Raw genomic sequence first — 22559 nt, 5'->3', positions numbered from 1 at the left:
AACAGTACACTCCACAGAAATCTGTCTACTTTTTAAAAAAAAGTTAAAATGTTCACTTTTATTAGACACTATCAGGTTTTGTCATCTGGTAACAATATATTTATATGGTTCTGATTCTTCGATACATTATATTAACGTAACATGGGGACCAGTCATCACGTTCATTCACTCAGGATATGAATTCCACATGCAGGGAATAGTGTCGCAGCTACTTTGACTTTAATAACAGCACTGTGCATGAAACTAATGGCAGCGTCCTGTTCAAGACCCATGTTTAACAAACTACACTGAAAAATACTGCATCAAATCATGTCGTCCCATCGAGCCTTTGAGACCTATTTTTCATAAAAGATTAAATTATATTACCAGTGGGTATAAGTGCAGCCTCCCATCTGCGCAGGGCTCAAGGTGGGTGGAGCCATTCCCAGCATCCATTGGCCAAGAGTCAGGGTGCATCACAGGATGTACTGTATACATTTACAGGACATATATGCATCTACATATACACAAATAGACGGACAACGCATTGAATTTAGAGTCTCCAGTCCACCGTTTCTGTGGTCTGTGGGAGGACACCGTATGCTCCCTGAGGAAATCAAACTGACAGGGAGAACATGCAAACTCCACGTGCTGTGGATAGAAATGATAAATTACTGAGCCATTGTGCCAACACGTCCACGTACCGGGGGAGTGAAAACAGCTGGATGGAGGATCTAAAAAAAAAGTTTACAAAATCTGACTTATTACAGATGGATTTTCTTCGAGCTACTCTGCAGTCTCCAACTCATATTGATGGGTTTTGTGGTCTGAGGTCAAATAAAAAATATTTGCTCAAGAACCATTTCTGGCCTCTGCCACCCGTGATTTAAAATCCTTCAGTCATGATAGTGAGACTAATGGGATATTTTGGTGGAATAAAAAAAAACATGTGGTGGTTGAGACTCCTGCCTCTGCGTGCAGGTTGTATGGTTTCTTCAGCATTTGTTCACCAATTTTTCATTTTGTTGCATTTTTTGAAGTTTCAGAAGTGAGAATTATCAACAGCATGCTATCGGATTAAAAATAATAAGTAAATACATACATTTACCCCCAAAAAAGCTAGGTTTTCTTTTTGAGCAAAAGTATCAGTGCATTACTGCCACCAACTGCATATTTTAAAACACACTCCTTTCTGTTTCTCTTATTCGCCACTGACACACAACTACAAGCAAACCATCATTGTTATGAGCAACAACAAAAATGGGAGGTTTGGGATAAAAGTACACATGTTGGGAGGAAAACGGGAAAATAAAACAAAATGTGTGGGTAGAGGATAAATGATTAAATGTGAGACAGGACTGAAAAAATATATATCGCAGTTTCCATTTCCTTCATCAACTAAACTGATAAAAAAAAAGAGAAGTTGATACTCTTGGGCCTCCACAAGAAAAGCTGCTTTCCTCACTAAAATTCTAACGTGTGGCATTGAATTACAAATAATGCATACTGCCTAACCAAAAAAATAAGTTGTAAAAAAAGAACATTTAAGAGCTATGATTGGCTCAAAATCCTCTCCCACTGATATGACTTTGGTCTCTCTTTTTTCAGACAAGAGCAGACTGAAAGGCATCCGTGTTTGAGCGCTGGCTCTCATCCCAACACCTCAGAATCAGTTTATCGTAGCAAAGTGAATGTACTTCAAGCTGTTGCCCCCATGTGGTCTATATTAGAACAGCACTCTATATTCTTTGCCAGTCTCTCCCCCTTGAAAGGCACATGCATGAGCACGGTCCAACTTGATCTCCTCAACAGACGACTATCCTCTCTGGACCATAAGCACTTAGACGTATTGCTTTAGGCCCGCTGCCAGTATGTGCGTGTCCTGAAGTGTCTGCGAGGTTTCCGTTGATGTGTAAAAAGCTTGAGAAGAAGAAATACTTTGGAGGAAATCAGTTGTGTGCAAATATGTTTCCGTCGACTTAATTCAGAGCATATATATATATATATATATATATATATATATATATATATATATATATATATATCCTGCAGAAGAGCAGATGTGTTACTTCAATGGCACAGAAGTATAACACAAAAACCTGCGCTTATACCTGTAATGAGAGGCTAAATTCCTCAATCAAATCCTATCAACAATGTGTAAAACCCCATTATTACTGTGCATGAGATTTCATATGAAAGAATTCACTTCATCCCTTAATTTGGAGTTTGTAAAATAATCAGGGTAATTTGTGTTATACAGGTAATTAAAAAAAAGAAGAATAGAGGAACAGAGGTCTGTTATGTAGAGTACATTTTAATTCCACTTCACTTTTGCGGCACATGTCAGCTTGTGAGAGGTCACTTGGCCTGCCTGGGGAGGAGTCTCTGGTTTTAAACGCAGCGCTTACCACATGGCAGGAGCAGAAGGTGGTGTCTGAGTGCTGTCTGAGATTGTGTTAGAAGCCTCTGTGTGTCTGTGCCAAGGAGTCCAAAAATATCCCAGTTTGCTAATATGCTTGGATCTCCATCCTGTGTACCTCTGTCAGAGCACGTGTACCTCAGTTTGGAAGTTTTTTTGTTTGCTCATGTGCTCGTATTGATCTGTAACTACGTCTGTGTATGGTGTTGACAAGGAAGAAAAATCCAGAGGCGATCATTTGCACTGCACAGACTTTAACATGTCAGTTTTTATGTGACATATATCGACATGTATTTTTTTGCAAATAAGGAAATGTGTATGACGAGGGTTTCAATGACAATTTGAAAGTCTTTGGTCATGAGATTATCATTAGTCAATCACAAACTCTTGCACAAATAGCACTTAGGTCTGCCCTGATGCGAGTAACCTAGTGAAAAGGTGTCCTTTAATATTCACTCAAGAAAAGTTTAGACGGTAAAGAAGTCTCAAAGGGTCCTACAGACAAGCGTTTCTTGCTGAATATGCTAAAATGAGGTCTGCAGAAAGTCAAGGGTGAGCAATCCCCCACCTCTCTTTAAGCCCTGAAGAAAGGGCATACTCACAGCCTGATTGGCTGAGAGGGGAAACGCACCAAGCTGCTCTCAGGTCTTTACTGGGAGCCAGGTGATCTCAATAACCCTCCAATCAACTCATGGGAAATGTGACATTTGGCTAAAATGCAGTATTTCTGGTTGTTATAACTGAAACTGTGAAGTTTGAGTGTAGAATCATTGAATTCTTTAAATGATTTCACTTTAACTGTGTCCTAGAGTTTCCAGTAATACAATAGGTGCTGTTTTGTAATCTAGTGGAAACCGAGTATTGATTTGAATGTTATGAAATGGATTGATCTGAATTAGACAAGACTGACTGGAAGCTGTTATATGATATTTGTATGAGTACTCTGGCAGTGGTTCAACTTATATATATTGTTGTCTCCAAGAGGTAAACTACAGACAAAATCCTCAGATAAAAGAAGAAAGAGAGTTCTTTCCACGAGTGTACACACATTGTGCCCTTCGTCTGTAACTTGGCCAGAATGTTTGGTTCAGAACAAAACACTTCCAGGAACGCAGTTAAAGGCCCCCAACGCTCAAAGAAACAGAGTCGAGCTGTTGCAAACTGATTTTATTTTCAAGGAAAGAACCGCTCTGACATTTCACTTTGTCATCCTGCTTCCTTTCCTCAAATGTGTTCTGGCCGACTTTTATCACCGTTTTTCACCTCATTTTTTCCTCCTATTACAGTAAATTAGTTGTTTTCTTCGTAATAAAGCCAAGTGATGGATGACGTCCTCAAACAAACATGTTAATAGGTTTGGGTTTCTGAGCACTCATAAACCTGATTATTGCCATCCTTTCTGCACAGATAAAGAATTATGTTCACAGCAAAGCAACGGTGACAGGGTTGGTAAACGCTATCATTTTATAAATAGATCACGTAGGCTGTGTTGACGACTACTGCGAGTACGTTTATCTACACAACAGCATTGGGCAGTAGGCTAACTTATCGTTCTTTTGGTACTTTCTGCCATTTTCCTTTTACCAGTATGAACACCACCCATGACTTTCATGCATTTCCTGCTTTGTTCATTGAAATTGCCACACTTTCCTTCAGTGTCCCCATTATTTTAAACTGGATAAGTAAGAAAATACTCTCATTGAACCTAAAAACAGGACACAACATGAGAGAAGCTAATGTTTTTATTCTTTTATACCAACAAACTAAAACAATTAAAAGCTGCAGAGTGATGCATCTTCCTTATCAATCTAAGCAGCACCGACCATTTTACATTTCAGGAAGTGATTTGACTTAATATGAAATATATTGCTTAAAGTAGCAAACCATATCAATAACATTGGAGGCCTTCTTTTACATACTGCAACAAAGTTATTTGCAACCGGTAAAAACACTGAGGTTAATAAGAGCAAAGAAGGGGCGAGCAAAGTGATTTTATTGAATATATTACATAATTTGACTTTTGAAGGACAAAATATTTCCAATGCATGGGAGACAGTTGTATCTGTGTTTGGTTGTTCCATGAATTCATGCTCTCATATAATTCATTACTTGGCATTACTGCAGGGAAAGTAAACAAGTAAAAACAAAAGTATTAGGAAAACAGTGCCGAAAGCCAATGTCTGCCATCTGGCCCAATGGAAAGGACGTGAGAGCATAAGGCAGACAACACTCCGGAGGAGAAGAAGCAGTGACTAAGCAAAAGGTCTGTTTTCCAGCCTCCATTATGCGAACAGTCTGGAACAGTGTGGGTTCACACAAAAACACTGCCAGTTACCGAGGTAAAGACACACCAACCTCCAAGAAATAAATATTTTTTTCCTGATGAAGGGCACAATTGTTAACTGTGTGCAGACCGATGGAAAGCTGTTTTTATTCAGTATGACGGGTTCGTCTATTCTCTGCGCTTTGAAATGTAGTGGGACAGCAAGTATCAAGGGTTATCTTTGGACCACTTGTGCACATAATTAGTGTATTCATATGTGAAAGGTGACGCTCATAGTGTGGCGTTGGTTAAATCGGACTGAGAAAGAATTGTTAACGAGCCAGGTGTGACACCAGGTGTGGCTCGTTAACTATAATGAAGGAGATTTAACTCGGCCCTCTACTGTGCCGCAATGTTCGTCAACTCTTAAAATCAGGAAATGTCAAATGAATGTCTTATCAGGCATAAAGGTCAAATAATGTTAAAGTGTATGTTATCTATGATGAAATATGGCTTGATAAAAATGAGTGGACTCATTGGGTTTTGAGATTTGTTTGGAGTCTAAGAAGTTTTTGGTGCATGTGTTTTGTGACCTTTTTAAGGGGTTTTAAACTACTGACCCGGAAATACTAATGACTTGCTCACATGCATTTGTTGCATTGCCACTAAAGGCATCCATCACTGAATGCCAGTGGAGACACAAATAAGGGAGTAAAAACAGGAGAGTAAAAAGTTAATCTCTTATCTAGTATTCAGAAACAAATTTCTCAAGAGAGCTGTGTCAGAGAAAGAGAAATACGGCAAAAATGGGTCAAAATTGGCTTGAGGAAATAGTTGAAGGGCATTTTTCACCTTCCCAACAATGATCTGAGACGCATTACGTTTGCTTAGACAACTGACTGTTGGAAATTACTACATGGTTTCTCATTGAAAAGGTTTTGAGTTGCTTTGTGTACTCAAATGACAAACTGTTTATTTTGGTCTTCATACTGTTTCCATCCACTTTCCCCACATGAAACAGTCCATTCTTTTTTAACACAGTTGCAGTGCAATTTCACTCCGCAGATTTCGGAGAGTCTGCAAAAGCATCCTTTGGGCCAATCGACCAGCAGCACAATTGGACTGCAGTCAATAAGCCGCGGCCTCTAAAGGCCCACTGCGCACGACTTGCTCAACTCAGTCCGCAGAGCCCTCAAGCCCCCGCTGCTGCACTAAGCGCAGATGAACAGATATGCGAAGGACCCACAGGCACACAGACAGTGATTCCTTTCTTTAGAGTTAGCTATGCAAAGTGAACACAAAAACTCAATGTCTAAATAAATACGTTTTTGGGATCTTTCAGATGGGCGGTAAGGAAAAAGATGATTCAGCGAGTCAAACGAGCCTTTAGATGCAAGCAAGGAGGTAACAATTCAAAAAAGCAGTCGAATGACAAACGGATCGTCTGGGGTGGGAGAAATATCAGGGGAAATCTGATATTTTGTGTTAGAATGTGAGGTATGAAAGTTTTCCACACACTTGTAAATGTGTCCAAGATGATCTCTACGAATGGTATGTGAGGAGAGAAACAGACCATACTGTGACCAATTAAATCCATGCGTTAATTCCCTGCATGCTGTGATGGTGTGATGGACGTCCACCAACAAATGGCAGAAACATTTGGCCATTGATCTTTTCCACCCCCCTTCCTTAAACTGCACATATCAGATGAGTAAAACTCCATCCGTGATCATTTGTCTCACTATTTGTTTTAAGGAGTATATCATAGGATAAGAAGAGAATAAATGATTGTGTCAAGTGTTACGCAAGTCTTCTCTGGCCGTCCTCATAACCTCTTTGTCAGATTTTCCAAAGCCTTATTCACAGATCGAGAGGTACTGCTAAATGTATTCCTCTTCACAACCGGCGTCTGGGTTAAATGGCTGCCAGAGATCATTTTCACATTTTTCCACACATCGCTTCCCCTACTGTTTAACTTTTTCCACAACCCGCCTTCCCAATTTCAACTTGAGTTTCTTCTTGCACACATTTTGAGATGGTTGTTTGGAGAACAATCACCAGAAGAAGTGGTTGGTCTGTAAAGGCGATACATATTAGAAAAGGTGGAGGTAATATTAAGTATCATACCTTTTTATTTTTGCTTTTTTGTGAGATAATAGTCACGTTTCTTGATGCACTTGCTCTTGGTTAGTTAACAGTGGTTTTTGGATGATGCTCCCCCAGACAGTCATAATGATGACACCTTCAATTTATGTGATGACCTGACTGCAGTTTGCTAAAGAAGCCTCCCCTCCTCCCTCTCTGTCTCTCCATCTACCCCTCTCTCTCTCTCTCTCTCTCTCTCCACCCCCTCTTTCCTTCTTTCCCTCTGTTTTTCTCCAGAGACCTCCAGTTTTTAAACACCACACTGTTCTTACCTACTGGCCCTCCACCCCACGCACACGAAGAGAGAGAACCACAGGTAAGCTTTCTTGTGGACGCATGGATTTGTGATTTCCTGTTTAATTATTACTGCTTATTTTTGCTTTCCGGATGGGATTACCAGATGTCACAGCTATGGTCCGTGGCTAGTGCTGGTACAGAGAAGGCAAAAATGACCAATGCATGAAACAAAAAACAAGTGATAGAAGTCTAATGATTTGCCTATTGTTTAAGGAGAACAGTGGATTTGCTTAGATCTTACATATTTTTACAGATCTGCAGTGTATTGTTAGGACTGTTTCTTAGGTGTTGGTCACTTTAGAAAGCAATCTGTTGCACTTGGATCCAGTTTCTATCTGCATTTTTCATGTGTCTGGATTCAATTATTCTGGTTCTGCGATGTCTGCAGGGTTGATGTTGTTCAGTCATAATCCTGAACGAGTTATATGTCTGGTTTTAGTTCATTCTCCTGTATGTTTGCTTCATTGGATGAAAATCACTTTATTTAGTGTTTCATGCAAAAAACATACGTTGAAGATCAGTGTAACATTTTGCATGTATATATATATTGTGCACTCCAGGAACATCTGTGTTGCATTATTGCTCCCCTTGCCAGTTTATGTTGAAATGTGACAAGTTGATGGATGAAGTGGTGGGAGCAGTGCAGTTTGGTTCAAGCTGCAGCTGTAATGATGTGGCTCGACACAGATAATTGAATCAAGGAATCTAGGACTTGTTGGTCAACAATGGGTTGACTTGAACTCTTGACCAATTATATTGGGGTATTGTATTATAGTTATTTTAACCTTCAACCCATTTTGACACCAGAATTCTTACAATGAGGCTTCAACAAAATAAATCCATTTATGTCTCATTTCTGTTGTTAACATTTTGTCTTGGCCCCTCTGACCTTTACATCTTATTACATGCCTCCCCCTCCCTTCTGTCTGTTTGTTCCCAAGAAGTTATGTTCCCTCTCCGTGCACCCCTCTTTGCCGTATTGGTCAGCGTAGCCCTGTGCCAGTATGAGGACTATGACTACCGGCCTGTTTCCATGCTCGGACCCTCAGGGCCCAACTGTGATCGAGAATGCGACTGCCCAATCAACTTCCCTACCGCCATGTATTGTGACAGCCGCAAGCTCAAGTTTGTTCCCATGGTCCCAACAGGGATCAAGTACCTGTACCTCCAGAACAACCAGATAGAAGAGCTCAAGGCAGGGGTGTTTGATAATGTTACTGATGGACTTCGCTGGTTGATACTTGACAACAACCAGATTACCAATGCTAAGATAGCAAAGGGCACCATCGACAAGCTCACAGGCCTGGAGAAGCTATTCTTCAGCAATAACAACCTGACAGAGCCAGTCATCCCTCCCTCAAAGTCCCTCGATGAGCTGAAGATGATGCACAACAAGATATCCAAGTTCCCCTCTGGACTCTTGGCTGACAAGGAGAACTTGACTTCCGTTAACCTTCAGCACAATAAGTTAACTTCTGATGCCATCGGGGGAGCATTCAAAGGGTTGAAGAAGCTGCTGTCCCTGGATGTGAGCCACAACAATCTGAAAAAGCTGCCATCCGGAGTCCCTACTTCACTGGAAATCCTCTACGCTGACTACAACGACATTGACAGTGTCGGTGCAGAATACCTGAGCACGCTGTCCGCGCTGCAGTACCTGAGGATCTCCCACAACAAGCTGGTGGACTCAGGACTCCCTGCTGGAGTGTTCAATGTGACATCGCTGGTGGAACTGGACCTGTCTTTCAACAAACTGCAGTCCATCCCCGAGATCAACGAGCAACTGGAGCAACTCTATCTCCAGGCCAACGAAATCAACAGTGAGTGTCAATTGGCAATCTAAGAAAATAGCCAAAAATAGACATCAAGAGAGAAATGTTATGTGTATGATTAGTATGCCTTACCAACCCACATGAAGAACAAAAGTGCTTACTTTTTGGAATCATTTTAATTGTGCATTGTTTATGGTTGCAAGCCTGTCTTTGCAGGTGCATTGCTATGTTTCTTTGTCCATTATCGCCAACGACTGTCAGTCAGCAGAATAGCATGAAACCACAGGAATGTGTTTTGCATGCGTCCTCATGCTAGTGATCAAAAACTCCACAGGGTATCTTTAACCCCCAGTATAAGGGGGTTGAAAGGTATATAATAACTTTTGAGTATTTTGCTTTTCTGCCAACTTCCATAACCTTTTCTCCACTTTTGATTCTCTGTAGAGTTTGAACTGACAAGTTTCTGCAAGCTCATCACACCCGTCAACTTTTCCCACCTGAAGCATCTGCGTCTGGACGCCAACCAAATCACACCTGCCAGCATGCCCTATGACTACTCCACCTGCCTGCGCCAAGCTTCAGATATCATGTTTGAATAAGGACCTCCCTCAAATCAATACCCTTGCCAATGCGTCCTTCTCCACAAGTCAGCCCAAAGCCTTCTGGGTTTCAATGGCATAATATTCCCTTCTGTCATAGTACTCAGATGTCCTTGCATATAACTATGATGCAAATGTACTGTAATAACATCTTCATCAATTAAATATATATCTTGAATGAATCGAGCTGGGTAAATTTGAGATACAATCGATGAAAGGACAAGTTCCAACATATTTTGCCAAACATGCAGTCAGATTTTTTTAAATTCATTCGACGTCAAACAAGTGTTTTTAAATATTTTACTCTAGATATAAATGAATGTTCTTATTGTTCAAATAATCATGAAGGCAAAAAAATATAGAAAATATTAAAAGGACCAAAAGTTCTGTATATAAAAATGTATTTACATGCTTTGATCGAAAACACACACTTTAAACATTCCAAACTTGTATTTGATGATGTTGAAGAAAGACACAATGGAGTAAACAATGGCTCCAATGCCTTAATTCAATCATCATGTTGTTGTCTGTATTGTATGTTCCATTGTTTAGCATGTATAATAAAAAAGGTGGGTACAATAATGAATCCATTGCTGTGCAAAGGACCAGCAACAAATGTAAAATAGCAGTTGCATAGAAGTCACATTTTTCAACATCTTGAATGAATCAAAGTGGTTTTCAGTAAAATACCAGTGTTATTTACTTGTGTCTGCCGATGTATGCCTTCTTTAAAAAGGGTGCCTTGATGCAAATAGCATGATGTTCCACTGATTGACTTCTTTGAACTACAAAGGAAAAACATGTGTACATATACCCAACTGAGAAATGTCGATTTCTTATTGGAAATAACTCTTTTAATTCCGATTTAGAGCAAACTAAGCTGTTTCTGAAGTACTTGGTGTCGAAGAGTTTGACACCTGATGAAGACGTTGGTAGTATTCTTGACAGAACTTTTTTTTTCTGCTTTGCTAAACCTTGAGATGATGGATGATGTTTCCAAGAAAAAAAAATTGTTTCTTTACCATACCTAATTCCTAGCTGTCAACTTAAATGTGCATTGCTGATTTGTATACATTTGCATTATGTGCATGCAACCAATGGTACCATTCTTTCATAATAAACTACTAGCTTTTGCAGTTGAGGTGCCGTCATTGTTACGTTGTTGTTCACTGTGTTTGATAAATGCTTCTTGCCCATACAAAATCAACTTGGCAGCAGTGTCATGTTGGTTGACGTAATAACACATTTTGTTTTGGTCATTTTCCATTTTATCGTGATTTCTTTTTGTGGCCTTTGACTCAGTAACTGCTCTTGGATTTGCTGTGAGGAAACCAAAAACAGTTGAATAAACTATGTTTCCAACATATTTGTATGATATTGCTTTTTAAGCCTGCTGTAATTAATTTCAAGCATGTATGGAAACAAATTGATGAAGCCATCTTATTTGATTCAGAGGAAGTGTAATTAGCTTTCAGGATAGCATTTATGGTATTTATAAGGCAACTTTCAAGTTAGACAAAATAAATGCATTTAGCTGGTGTAATAAATCCATTGGTTACAAAGTAACCAATGTTTATAATCTTTGCCTAAAGGTATAATGTAACCAAATTGGGATATTCTCTGCAAATCTCGGAATTGATGTCAGTGACAATGAATTGACTGTACCCAGACCTAGAATACTAAGAATCATATTGCTCTATAATGATTACATGAATACAAACATTAGAAACCCCTCTCTTATCGTCTGCTTTTAGGAATAAACTGGAGCCAAGTAAACAGAGCCACGATCTAAAGTCAGTTCTGTCCACCGAGATAATATATTACAGTATATAACAATATAAAACTTCTACTTACTACTTACTCAACTCAATGTCACGGGAAGGCATATAAATAGCATGATATTTCTGACATTTACGCGTGTCAATATTAAGCATTTTACATGTAATTTTACGCCATGTCGACACCACGAAAATGGTTGCAGTTATATTCAGGCAACAAAACTACTGCGACGGGAGCAGTTCGGTTAAGGTGTAACAGAGTTAATGATTCCACTTGCCATCCTGGCCATTGGTTGCTAGTATTACTATATTATTTAAGTTATTGCTAATCCTTATCATTTTCATGTTATTTCCTTGTTTAAATATCATTTACAACGTATCATTAGTTCCCCATGGAGACAAGTGGGTTGTGTGTAACAGCGCCCTCTGCTGGCTGCTTGCAGACGCTAGTGGTGCGCCCAGCTTTCATGAACTGGTCTGAAGCAAGCTGTTTTCATGGTAGGTTGACCTGTGACAAGCTCCGTTGTGAAACATCTCATTCGATGTCTGATGTACATATATATATAGATATATATATAGAGAGAGAGATATATATAGAGATATCTAGAAGTCCCCATTTGTTCGTATAATTGTTTTAATTTATAATTTCTAGCGCAAATGGTTTTAACGGATTTAGCATTTAGCATGAGTAACATGCTAACCACAGTTAGCTTAAGTATTTGTCCCTTTTGATTTGACAGTGTTCCGGAGCTTGTGACCACAATGTTGTCTATGAGAGTCACTGAAGCTGTTCTGTCTTTTATATCATGTCCTGAATTAAACACAACGCAACGGCGAGTACACAACTGCTACAAAGGCAATAAAAAACATAATGGCTGGGCTTAAAATAAGTACGTTGAAAATACATTCAGAAACAATGTAACAGGAAAACACGTCACAAACCTTGTGGTCTTCATCTGTATCTTGTATTCTCCTGACTTCCCTTTGTGTCTCTCAAGTCATTCATTTACAGTATTTACTGTACATAGAGTACCTACAATCTTTGTTCTATCCTGCCTTTAAATGTAGCCTCGAGTGAAACAAAAAAAGCACTGCTGGTCCTGGAGGGATGCAGGGGTTGCAGGGTTTTGCACAATTCCAGATATTTTCTATGTAAATCTACCCTTCCAACTGTCTCAGACAGAAACCACAAATACCCCATGATGATTTCAAAGTACGTAGTTTTTTCCAGTTAAGCTTCCATGTGGAGCTTCAACGCAAACAGGGAAAGTTGCCTTAAGAGAGGACTGTCCGAGCATACAGTTTTCTATTAGATACAGGCTCACTCGTGGTCAAAGGTGATCAATGTTATCATTTCTCAAGAAGCCTATGTCTAAACTTTTCTTTACTGAACTGTAGTAACAAACCATTCATGCAGGTTCATCAAAGGTCTTTTGGGCTATTTTCCTGCAGAGAAAACCATAGCTTCACATTTTTCTCCACAGTTTTGCACATCAATAGGTCCCAAAACTAAATCAGGAGGAATAAGGCTCAGGTTTCTGGCCCCTTCGTGGTAGTGAGGTGCTTTTCCTCTTACTGTTGGAGGAGTCTGAGAAATGTGTTTTTATTGTGTGCCAGAGGGAAATAAAACTTTGAATATCAGCACATTCCTTTTGGTTTCTGCACCGTTCAATTTACCAGCAAGAAGACTGAATAAGTCTTTATATGGAATTGATGTTGGTGTTTGAATATTGAAGTCTTTTTTTATTTACAAGAGCACATTATCAGATGTAACAGTTGAAACAAATGTACAATTCAGTCATGGTGAATTATGAAGTGTGTGTGTTTAACTGCAGCTCAAAACACGTGATTGTGCGCGTCGTGTTGGACTATTTAGTAATGATGACCACTAAACTGGATCACATTGTGCCTACATCAACAGAAAAAGACTCTCGATATTGTCAACGCTATAAAATTCTGCTTTTCATTATCAGTGCAAGTGTTCCAACGAGTATCAGCATCTGTAACGTCTGGAAGCCAGCGCAGACTATTCTCAATTCAAGAATTGGAAACAATTCTAATCTTTATGGAATAAAAGATAACTGACAGATAACTGTCATCATTGCAGGAAATGACAGAGAAACCCTGATACATCCTCTAAAGTGTTCCTCGTGATATATGAACGCACTGTGGATAATGAATCAGGAGCAAAGATTCAGAGTCGCTGTCTTTACTTGACATTAACTCTTTCTACAGTGGCAACGGTGCCTTTGCAAAGCTCTGCAGTAACTGTAAGTACACCACAAATCCTCGCTGATGTGTACCACATGTGCTGGTAACACTTGTTTGAGTATTAGTTAAGAGTTCCTTAGTATAGCAGACACTATTTAAAGTTTGTAGGTCCGTTGATTAGGTTTGTGGCATTTGTAGTTGTTATGTAAAGTCTTCCAGATGTCCCATTTGATTCCTGCTATGTGTTTGTAAGTAGATCCAGCTGTAAAGTTGAGTTTTACTTCACATTTGACCCACTTATGAGAATGAAAGTCGGTAGTCTTCTGTGTTGGAGTTGCTGGGAGGTATCAATGACACCTAACACTTCTATATGCCATCCAATACAAGTCGGCGGGTAAAATCATTAGCAGTCTGCTCACTACCACAACCTTTAAAACATGTTAGATGTTTGTTTTAACAGCTTTTTGCACATTTCACATGTTTTTATACGGTCATTTGGACCGATTTTCAATCCAGGACAATTTCCTCCTCTTCCTCCTGGGTCGCCCTTATTTAAATCCTGAGTGGAGGTCCTGCTGCCCGTGTCTAGACAACAGACAATAAAGTCCTTTTATGAAGCCGTGAGCCTCACATCTTCCTGCTTGAGATGGTGAGTATAAGTATAATCAGCTGTTGCAGCCAGGCAGCCCAACTCAAAAGATTGTGCTTCAGTCTAGAGTCTAGACCATCGCCAGCTCTTATCTCTGTTTATGTCTGTTGTTATTCATATTCTGTGTCCATCCATCGTCACCCTAATCTATAGTCTCTGACTTTTCTCAACTGATTTTACTCAACTGACACTTTGCAGTTGCTTCCTAAGTGTTGTTGGATTTTTCCCTTCCCTCTTTTATTTCAAGCTCTCTCTCCATCTCTTGCACATTTCTTGTTTTCACAATTTTCCCCAAAAGTGTTGACATATGATCCAGATGTCCCATCTGATCCCTCAACGCACGCACAGCTGGGCTGAGACAAAAGGCAAGAAGATGGGGAGGGGTGACAGACGGCCACAACATAATCCATCTTCCAAGGTTCTTCGTTGGATGCAGTCAAAGTAAACTTGTGTCCTAATCTTAACAAATATAAATAAAGTTTAAAAGGAATGAAGTCACATATTTGTTGAACTCAATATTCAAAATTTGCAAAAACATAAAAAAGAGAAACTACCTGAAGTTTTTAGTAGCAGTCAATAGATTTGATCCTTATTACCCACCCATACATATAACAACAAGTTGTATGCACATCACAGCTTTAAGCGAAATATAAACATTCATTTTATGAATGGCAATGCTAACATACTGTTGTTTAGCAGCGTAAGCTTCCTACTGAGGTGGATAAGAATGTGTGTACCAAATTTCATGGCAATCCATCCACAGGTGTAAAGACATTTCACTCAAAACCACAAAAGTCGACCTCATGATGGCACTGGAGGAAATGTCAAGGGATCACCAAAGTAATTCAAATTGCACATTTGCAGATCAAATACAAAGGAAACTCTGGAGAACAGGGTAGGCAGGTATTCTTAATTGATATATTGATGTGCACACATGCTGTTTGATTTAGCTCTTTGGTTTGGATCTTTGCATACAAAGCATCAAACTGAAAATGCACGCTAACAGCAGGATAAATGCTTGTCTACAGCCTCAGGTTCCCTGGAATTACTATTTCCCATGATATCTTACGGGTGAGCCACTCTAAAACGAATGAAGTTAAACTTTTACTTCCAAATAAGTGGTTAACTTTAATAGTGGTGTGGGGCTTCTGGTGCACCACATTAGACAGTGTTGTATTGTCAACCTTTTTCTGGCAATGACCAAGTGTAAAAAACATTCGACAGTGTCGTAAGTGAGTAATTAATTGAGTTGTTAAAAAAGTGAAATTTTCCTATAAAAAGTTGGGTGCGAGTGTCTGAGAGCAAACTCCTCTAAGCTGCTCTGTAACCTCACCTGACAGCGTAAACACACCCAAAGGCCTATGAGCTGAAACGAGCCATAAAATGGCTGTGGCTGTGCACCCATCCCCCATAGTACTGGGTAAAGAGCGACTATCCCCCATAGTACTGGGTAAAGAGCCAATATCCCCCATAGTACTGGGTAAAGAGCCAATATCCCCCATAGTACTGGGTAAAGAGCCAATATCCCCCATAGTACTGGGTAAAGAGCCAATATCCCCCATAGTACTGGGTAAAGAGCCAATATCCCCCATAGTACTGGGTAAAGAGCCAATATCCCCCATAGTACTGGGTAAAGAGCCAATATCCCCCATAGTACTGGGTAAAGAGCCAATATCCCCCATAGTACTGGGTAAAGAGCCAATATCCCCCATAGTACTGGGTAAAGAGCGAATCCTCCTCTGTAGACCAAATGGTTAAGTTGGGTGGAGTGACAGCCGTTTCATCCTTAACACCACACTGATGACTTCAATTTCTACAACAACAAAAAAACAAGGAGAAAAAACAAAAAGAGGCGGAAAAAAATGCTGGGCTGGCAGAAAAGCAGGCAACACAAACTCTGAAAGGACATCCCAACTCAAACACAATCGTCCTCCCACCAACAACACATGCTCCATCCTCTCGGTTCAACCGGTGTCCAACGTGCAGCCTTGGGGGAATCAAACCAACAACATTACAAGTCTAACTGGGCTTAAGAGTGACACTGCGGACAATCATTCGAGCTATTCATTGGAGAAGCAGAACCGGACCACACCTGGCTGCATGGAGACCACTCACACCAGTCGGAGGAGCAGGTAAAGATGATCTAATATTTCTTAAGTAAAAAACAGTTTGAAGAGGGGGAGTGAAAGGCTTGGACAGTGCATTTTTCAGATGGTTTACATCTGATTGGATTGATCTTTGCATTTGATGTGGTGCACCTTGCATGCCTATGTTTCTGAACTTACAGGTGTTACGTAAAAAAGGTGAAGTAAATTTTGAAAGTGTTTTATGTAAATGTCTCAGTTGATACGTGCGGTTTCTCTTTCGGTCACAGTTTATCTAATGAATTTGGAGGCTTTGGTCGGGATCAAGATTGATTGATTGATTTGTAATGAATGAATTTGTAGAAGTTTTACAATCAAACCTGGAAATGAATGAACTACGAAAAATTTAACTACGAAGTTTGCAAATGACATACCTCTTGGAAAGTCACATATACTGCCAAAGCTGTATTTATTTCCACATAATCATCCATAAACAGTTACTTTCTCAGCTCTGGATGCAGTGTGCCATGCAAACTCTTCCAAATGTTTCAAATTCATGAAGTGGATTTCAGCTAAGCCATCAACTGGAACCGATCCCACAAAACCCATGCAGCGCAAATACAATCCGTTGTATAATTAACATAGCTGGCTCAGACACAAAGGCCCTGGCAGGAAATGAGCATTATCATATTCCTCTGCATGTGTTTCTACTTAGTCTGTCAGGGAGATTGTAGCCAACATTTGTTTTCAGAAATTTCTGTTCCATTTTGCAGATATGTGAAGCCCTGATTCACCATTGTCAACAGTTGGACCATTCAACGCACATTATTAATGACTATTAATGAGACTGGAAGAATACCCCATCTCTTGTGTGCAAGTCAGTAAAAGGTTTTATCAAACCACACCCATTTTCAATTGAACCAAATATAAACAAAGAGTTATTTATACCTTGTTAATTGTATTTTAAAACTTTGTAATTTCTGTTATTTTATATAGCTGCTTGGTTACTCATTGTTCAGGTGCCTGCCTTGATGTAACGGTTGCACCAAATGCATATCAGTTTGACTTGATTGTTGATTTCATTCCAAAACTTTTATAAGGTTGCCGGTTTCTCTAACTGTTGTTAGCCTCTGCAGTCTGACAGCAAACTTTATCATCCTGAGAAACAAGGACATTTGTCTTCTTTAATTTACTATGAGCTCAAAGAACACATTGGAGATGCAAAGAAGCGAAGTCACCAAGCTTGTTAGGATAGGATGCAAACATGTCCATTCATCTAGATAGCGATTTGTCTTTGTACAATTCCTTTAAATCTGCTCAGGGCTAACGTCTGGATGTGTAACTGATCATACAAGATTACATCCCTGTTCACAAGCACACCTTGGCAAACAGAGGAGGAGCTATGATGGGATTGCATGGCTGATCATGGATAAGTCTTGCCCCTATCCTCACCCAACCCAGCTGTGATTATCCTGCTGCCTTTACCGTCATCCCTGGAAATTAGCTCAATCTCACGCTGGCATGTTGAAGGGTCACCAATCCTGATACTGGCTAGCTTGTACAAAAACAATTTGCCTGGCAAGCGTGCAGTAAAATCCCCCCAGATTAAGCTTGACCTCTCTCCCGTAACACCCTCAACCCTCATGCAGGTTTTGTACTTAAGAAGTAGAGTGCGTCATCTCTGTGCTAGATGCTTTAGCAGTCAAGCCTGGAGAACGTGCCATCCCTCCTAACATTGTAACTTAGATACTCGTCAAAATCCTCACAATTTACCATACAGAACAAAATGTAGTATCTAAGAGTCAATTACGCATACTGCACTGCACTTATATCATCAGGCACAAAATTCCAATGAGCACTGCCTTGTGAATATGTTCTATGTTCTATATTTACTCGAAATCTGACCGAAGATCTATCGGACCAAGGCCACATCTTCCCAAGTCAAAAAAGTCTCATTTTGGGGATAATGTGCTTACATTCTTGGTAAACAGTCTTGATGGCCTCTTGCTTGCATTTAGAGACGATCATCTGTAAATTAGAATTATACTGAGCTGTATTTGTGGACTTTGTGTTCATCCCACATTCTGTGTTGACTGCAAACACTGTAAGACTGACAATGAATCCTTGATAACTTGCTGAGGAAGGACAAAGGCAAGAAGGAACGTTTAAAGGTAAGCTGGGTTTCTGGAAGGCAAAAACATTGATATGGCTTGATGGTGATTCGTTAGATGTTAGTCTTGCATCAAGTGATTGGGTTTTACCTTTACGGAAACATGGATAACAATTTTATCATTTGCGCCACACCTCGTATCCCAAAGCTGGGTCAAGAAGCTTTTACCCTTGTACGGTGAAAAAGCAGGGACACAAATCTCAAAACAGGTGTGGCGGCTTTGGCTTTGATGTACGGCCATCCTGAAATGAGTTCCAGGCAAACATGGAGCGCATCAAGAATTCAAACAAGCACCAGATGGCAGCTGAGGGGAATCAAGTAGAAACTTCAAGTCTGAGCTTCAAGATTGTCCTAATACCATTAAAGTTGACCTGCTTCCTGTCTTTGGAGCTTCACGTGTCATCGGCAGGCAAAGCAAAAAAAGAAATGACCCAGAAAGAGCAGGTTACCCTCAGCTGCCATTGGAATTTCATGATAATGACATCAGTGGTAAAGTAGGCAACATACGCTGGTGGCTAATTTGGGCCCGGATTTTAACGAGTGTGCATTTGTGAACGCTTAGTCAGCCGATGCCTTCGTATTTGATGCCAGCTACATGATTTGCAGGATTTAAGGCAGGGGTGTCAAACTCATTTTCACTCTGGGGCCACATCAGCATCACGGTCGCCCTCAAAGGGCCGGTTGTAAATGTAAGACGGTGTAAATGTAACTACGTTACTCCTAACATAGTTAGTTTAGTTTCCCGGGATATCTGTGACTTCCACAACACGTACTTCCAGTTGTGTGATTTCTCCTCCGCCATTGTTTCCTGTTGCTGGTGCAAAATGCATTCTGGGATATTTGGCTGTCCCAAGTACAGACAAGTCACCTCCGATGCATCCCGGGTAAAATGGGCAGAGCGAGCCACATCCGGGCATTAGGGCCGTGCTTGGCTCGATGTGAACTTTGAATTGGAACAGTACTTGGGCTGAGACTGATGACGTTTCAGTACAGAGAAGTACGCATGTTGAGAAACTTGTTGGAAATCCTCTTTATGGGCTGTTGCATCTCCTGTCCACCTGTTGTGATAGTTTTAATGTCGGCACACAGACAACATGCCATCTCATCACTTCGACTTTCTATCTCATAATTTCGACCATGGGGATATTTTTATTTTCACATCTAACTTTAAATTTTTGTAAAAAAAAAAAAAAAAAAATTATTATTTTATTTTTTTATCTGGCGGATTCGCGGGCCACATAAAATGACGTGGCGGGCCGGGTCCGGCCCGCGGGCCGTATGTTTGACACCCCTGATTTAAGGTGTGTGTATTTTAGATTTCTACATGAAAGAACCAAGACTGTTATTAATCTTGAACATGAAACAGACACGGGTTCTAACAGTTGTATCGGTCATTAGAGATTGTGTGGTCCTAATTCCTCACAGTCCCCAATCCTGCAAATTATCTGATCCTCTTGTGTGTAACACTGTAGCACATTACACAAGCGTCTATAATATAGTTCTGTCTCCCTTTCCATCATAGGTTGGGCATCGACATGGCACTTCTCCTGAGCCTACTCTGCTTGTGCCTGGTTGGGCAAGTTCTCGGCCAAGACATGCCCTATGAGGAATATATGGCCCAGATCCAAGCCTGCCCTAAAGAGTGTCGCTGCCCCACTAACTTCCCTCGTGCTGTCTACTGTGACAATAAAGGCCTGAAGAGCATCCCGAACATCCCTCCACACACATGGTATCTCTACCTGCAGAACAATCTAATCGAAGTCCTGTCAGCAGATGCCCTGCGTAACGCCACCCAGCTGCGCTGGTTGAACCTAAACCGCAACAAAATCAATAGTGAGGGAGTAGAAGAAGGTGTCCTTAGTGCAATGTCTCACCTGTTGCACCTCTACATGGACGAGAATCTGTTGTCCTCTGTGCCATCTCCCCTGCCAGCCAGCCTGGAGCATCTACGTCTCTCTCGCAATCGCATCTCCGGGATCCCTTCTCATGTCTTCATTGGTCTGGATAAGCTTAACCTCTTGGACCTCCAAGGAAACAAGCTGATGGATGATGACGTGACTGAGGTGAGCCTGAAGGGTCTAAAAAACTTGGTACAGATCAATCTCGCCAAGAACCAGTTGAATAGCATGCCTCTTGGCCTACCACCCACCACTACCCAGCTTTTCCTTGATGGAAACAACATTGAGAAGATCCCAGCCGGCTACTTCAAAGATTTGCCAAAAGTGGCATTTCTGAGGCTCAACCACAACAAGCTTGGCAGCAGTGGAGTTCCCCAAAATGTGTTCAATGTCTCCAGCATTTTGGACTTGCAGCTGTCTCACAACCAGCTGACCGAGGTTCCCTTCATTTCATCAGGCCTTGAACAACTTCACCTTGACCACAACAATATAAAAAGTAAGTTTGACATTTTCCCAAAACACCCACAGCTGTTTATTCTATGTATCTATTGAATAGGATCATTTATCAGAGAGGTATACTGTAATGCTATAATAACTCATTCATTGCCTTTGTGTATTTACAGGTGTAAGTGGCGCCAACATCTGTCCTGTCGCCTTCGACGCTGTGGACGACTCCGTTAACGAAAGTGTTCCTCGCCTGCGCTATCTCAGACTGGATGGCAATACAATTAAGCCACCAATTCCCAGGGATGTCATTCTGTGCTTCCGTCTCCTGAGGTCCATTGTCATCTAAAGGAAAACAAATCATCGGTGTGTTGTAGGCAAATTCTAATTTCCCACAACTGATCTGTGAATGTGAACTGTTAACATGAGTAATATTTGCATGTTTTTGAAGCGGAAATATTTGACATTAGTTGGCATCAACTTGTTTCATTGCAGTGGTTTAGGGAAAAGTTCCTTTCAGTTCCAGAAAACATTGATTTAGTTTCAGAGAAATTTGAATAACAGCTAAAATGACAAGGAACTGGCAGGTTAGAAGCTATATTGATGCTGCAATCTATTGCCCACTTGTTGTGCCTTATTTTGGTGTAAACATTTGCATTCAGAGTAAAAATGTGACTATAATTGAGCATGACAGTGATTTTTGGGGATCGGAGAGCAAAATGTGTTCATGACATGTTGAGGACTCATTGTCATTATGTGTCTCTGAGCAGGAGGCAAAGCTTATGAATATGTAGGCTAAATGTCCTTTTTCCTTTTATTGATTGTGTCAGGAACAACTTTGCTTTATATTTGTAGAATTGAAGCCAAATGAATGGTCTTGTGTCTTAGGTTTGCTGTCTCATTTACTTTAGAAAAATACTCTACTCTACAAATGACCTACTGTAAATATGCATATTTACAGTAGGTCATTTATTTGTATTTAATATTGGAGAAAAAAAAGAATACAAAGAATATCCATGGACAATATTCCTTAATGTTTTGTATACAAAATAAATATGATGACTGTTTTAAAAGAAAATGCCAACACATTTTTTTAATTCTGGGTGTTATTTTTCTGAATAAACTGACCAAGAGATTTCATTTGAATTGTCTTCAATTTGAATAAAACATCTGAAGATGAGCATGTTTTCTTCTCTTTTTACAACTCCATTATTTATCTTACATTTTAATGCAACGTAAATGTAAATGTACAAATAATAATTGTACAATTTGTGGTATGAGGGAGGTTTTCCTCCAAATTCTGTCAAAAATATATTGAATAATAACATTAGGGAACTAATCTTTTCATTAGAAAGTGAACATACAGTCGATAAACATCCACATGATATGGTCAAAAAATCTAACGTTTTTTCAAACCTGGGGGGAAAAAAAGGTTGGCTGTTGTGATTGAAGACAGCAAATTTTTCTCTTTATCATCTGTTATTTTTTGGCTAAAAATAGCTATTTACTTGATCTCACTGACAGCTATATGAATGCCTTGACAGAGTGGACCAACTCTGCAGGACTTCTGAGGCTCTTTACAATAAACTGTGTCATACACTGTGCATCAATCCTTGTCTCAAGCTTTTTGGGGCATTCGGCTCTTTGCCTTTTGAGAATGCTTAGCAGAAGAAAAGCCCTGAAGATAAATCCCAGCCTATATGGCAGGTGCAGAAGGATTTCTGGCATTCCCGCTCGGCCCTTTTCCCGTCACTCATCAAAAGGTCTTGAGTTACCATGGTAGTGAGAGAGAGGGGTTGAGACACAATCGTGGGCAAATAAAGCTGACAGAGTAAAGCTAGCCAGTAGCAT

The 22559-nt window shown here is 40.2% G+C and overlaps 2 protein-coding genes across 3 annotated transcripts; both read left to right on the top strand.

The window, feature by feature from the left end:
- Positions 1–7043: 7043 nt before the first annotated feature.
- On the top strand, positions 7044–10613 carry lum (lumican). Of its 2 annotated transcripts, none has more exons than XM_079294662.1 (3): positions 7044–7122; positions 8048–8923; positions 9320–10613. In XM_079294662.1, the coding sequence occupies exons 2-3, from the start codon at positions 8050–8052 to the stop codon at positions 9472–9474; spliced, it is 1029 nt and encodes a 342-aa protein (XP_079150788.1). In that variant the 5' UTR covers positions 7044–7122; positions 8048–8049; the 3' UTR covers positions 9475–10613. The 2 variants fall into 2 exon arrangements, with proteins under 2 accessions (XP_079150788.1, XP_079150789.1); XM_079294663.1 differs by having other exon boundaries at positions 7045–7122; positions 8045–8923.
- Positions 10614–16021: 5408 nt separating this feature from the next.
- kera (keratocan) lies at positions 16022–21888 on the top strand. Its single transcript, XM_079294450.1, has 3 exons — positions 16022–16244; positions 19889–20760; positions 20888–21888. Exons 1-3 carry the CDS (start codon positions 16213–16215, stop codon positions 21055–21057), a joined length of 1074 nt encoding a protein of 357 aa, XP_079150576.1. The 5' UTR covers positions 16022–16212; the 3' UTR covers positions 21058–21888.
- Positions 21889–22559: the final 671 nt, after the last annotated feature.

This window comes from Melanostigma gelatinosum (assembly GCF_949748355.1).
Source record: "Melanostigma gelatinosum genome assembly, chromosome: 22".
NCBI lineage: Eukaryota > Metazoa > Chordata > Actinopteri > Perciformes > Zoarcidae > Melanostigma > Melanostigma gelatinosum.
The sequence above is the reverse complement of the archived record's forward strand: the minus strand, read 5'-3'. Positions and strand labels throughout refer to the sequence as shown.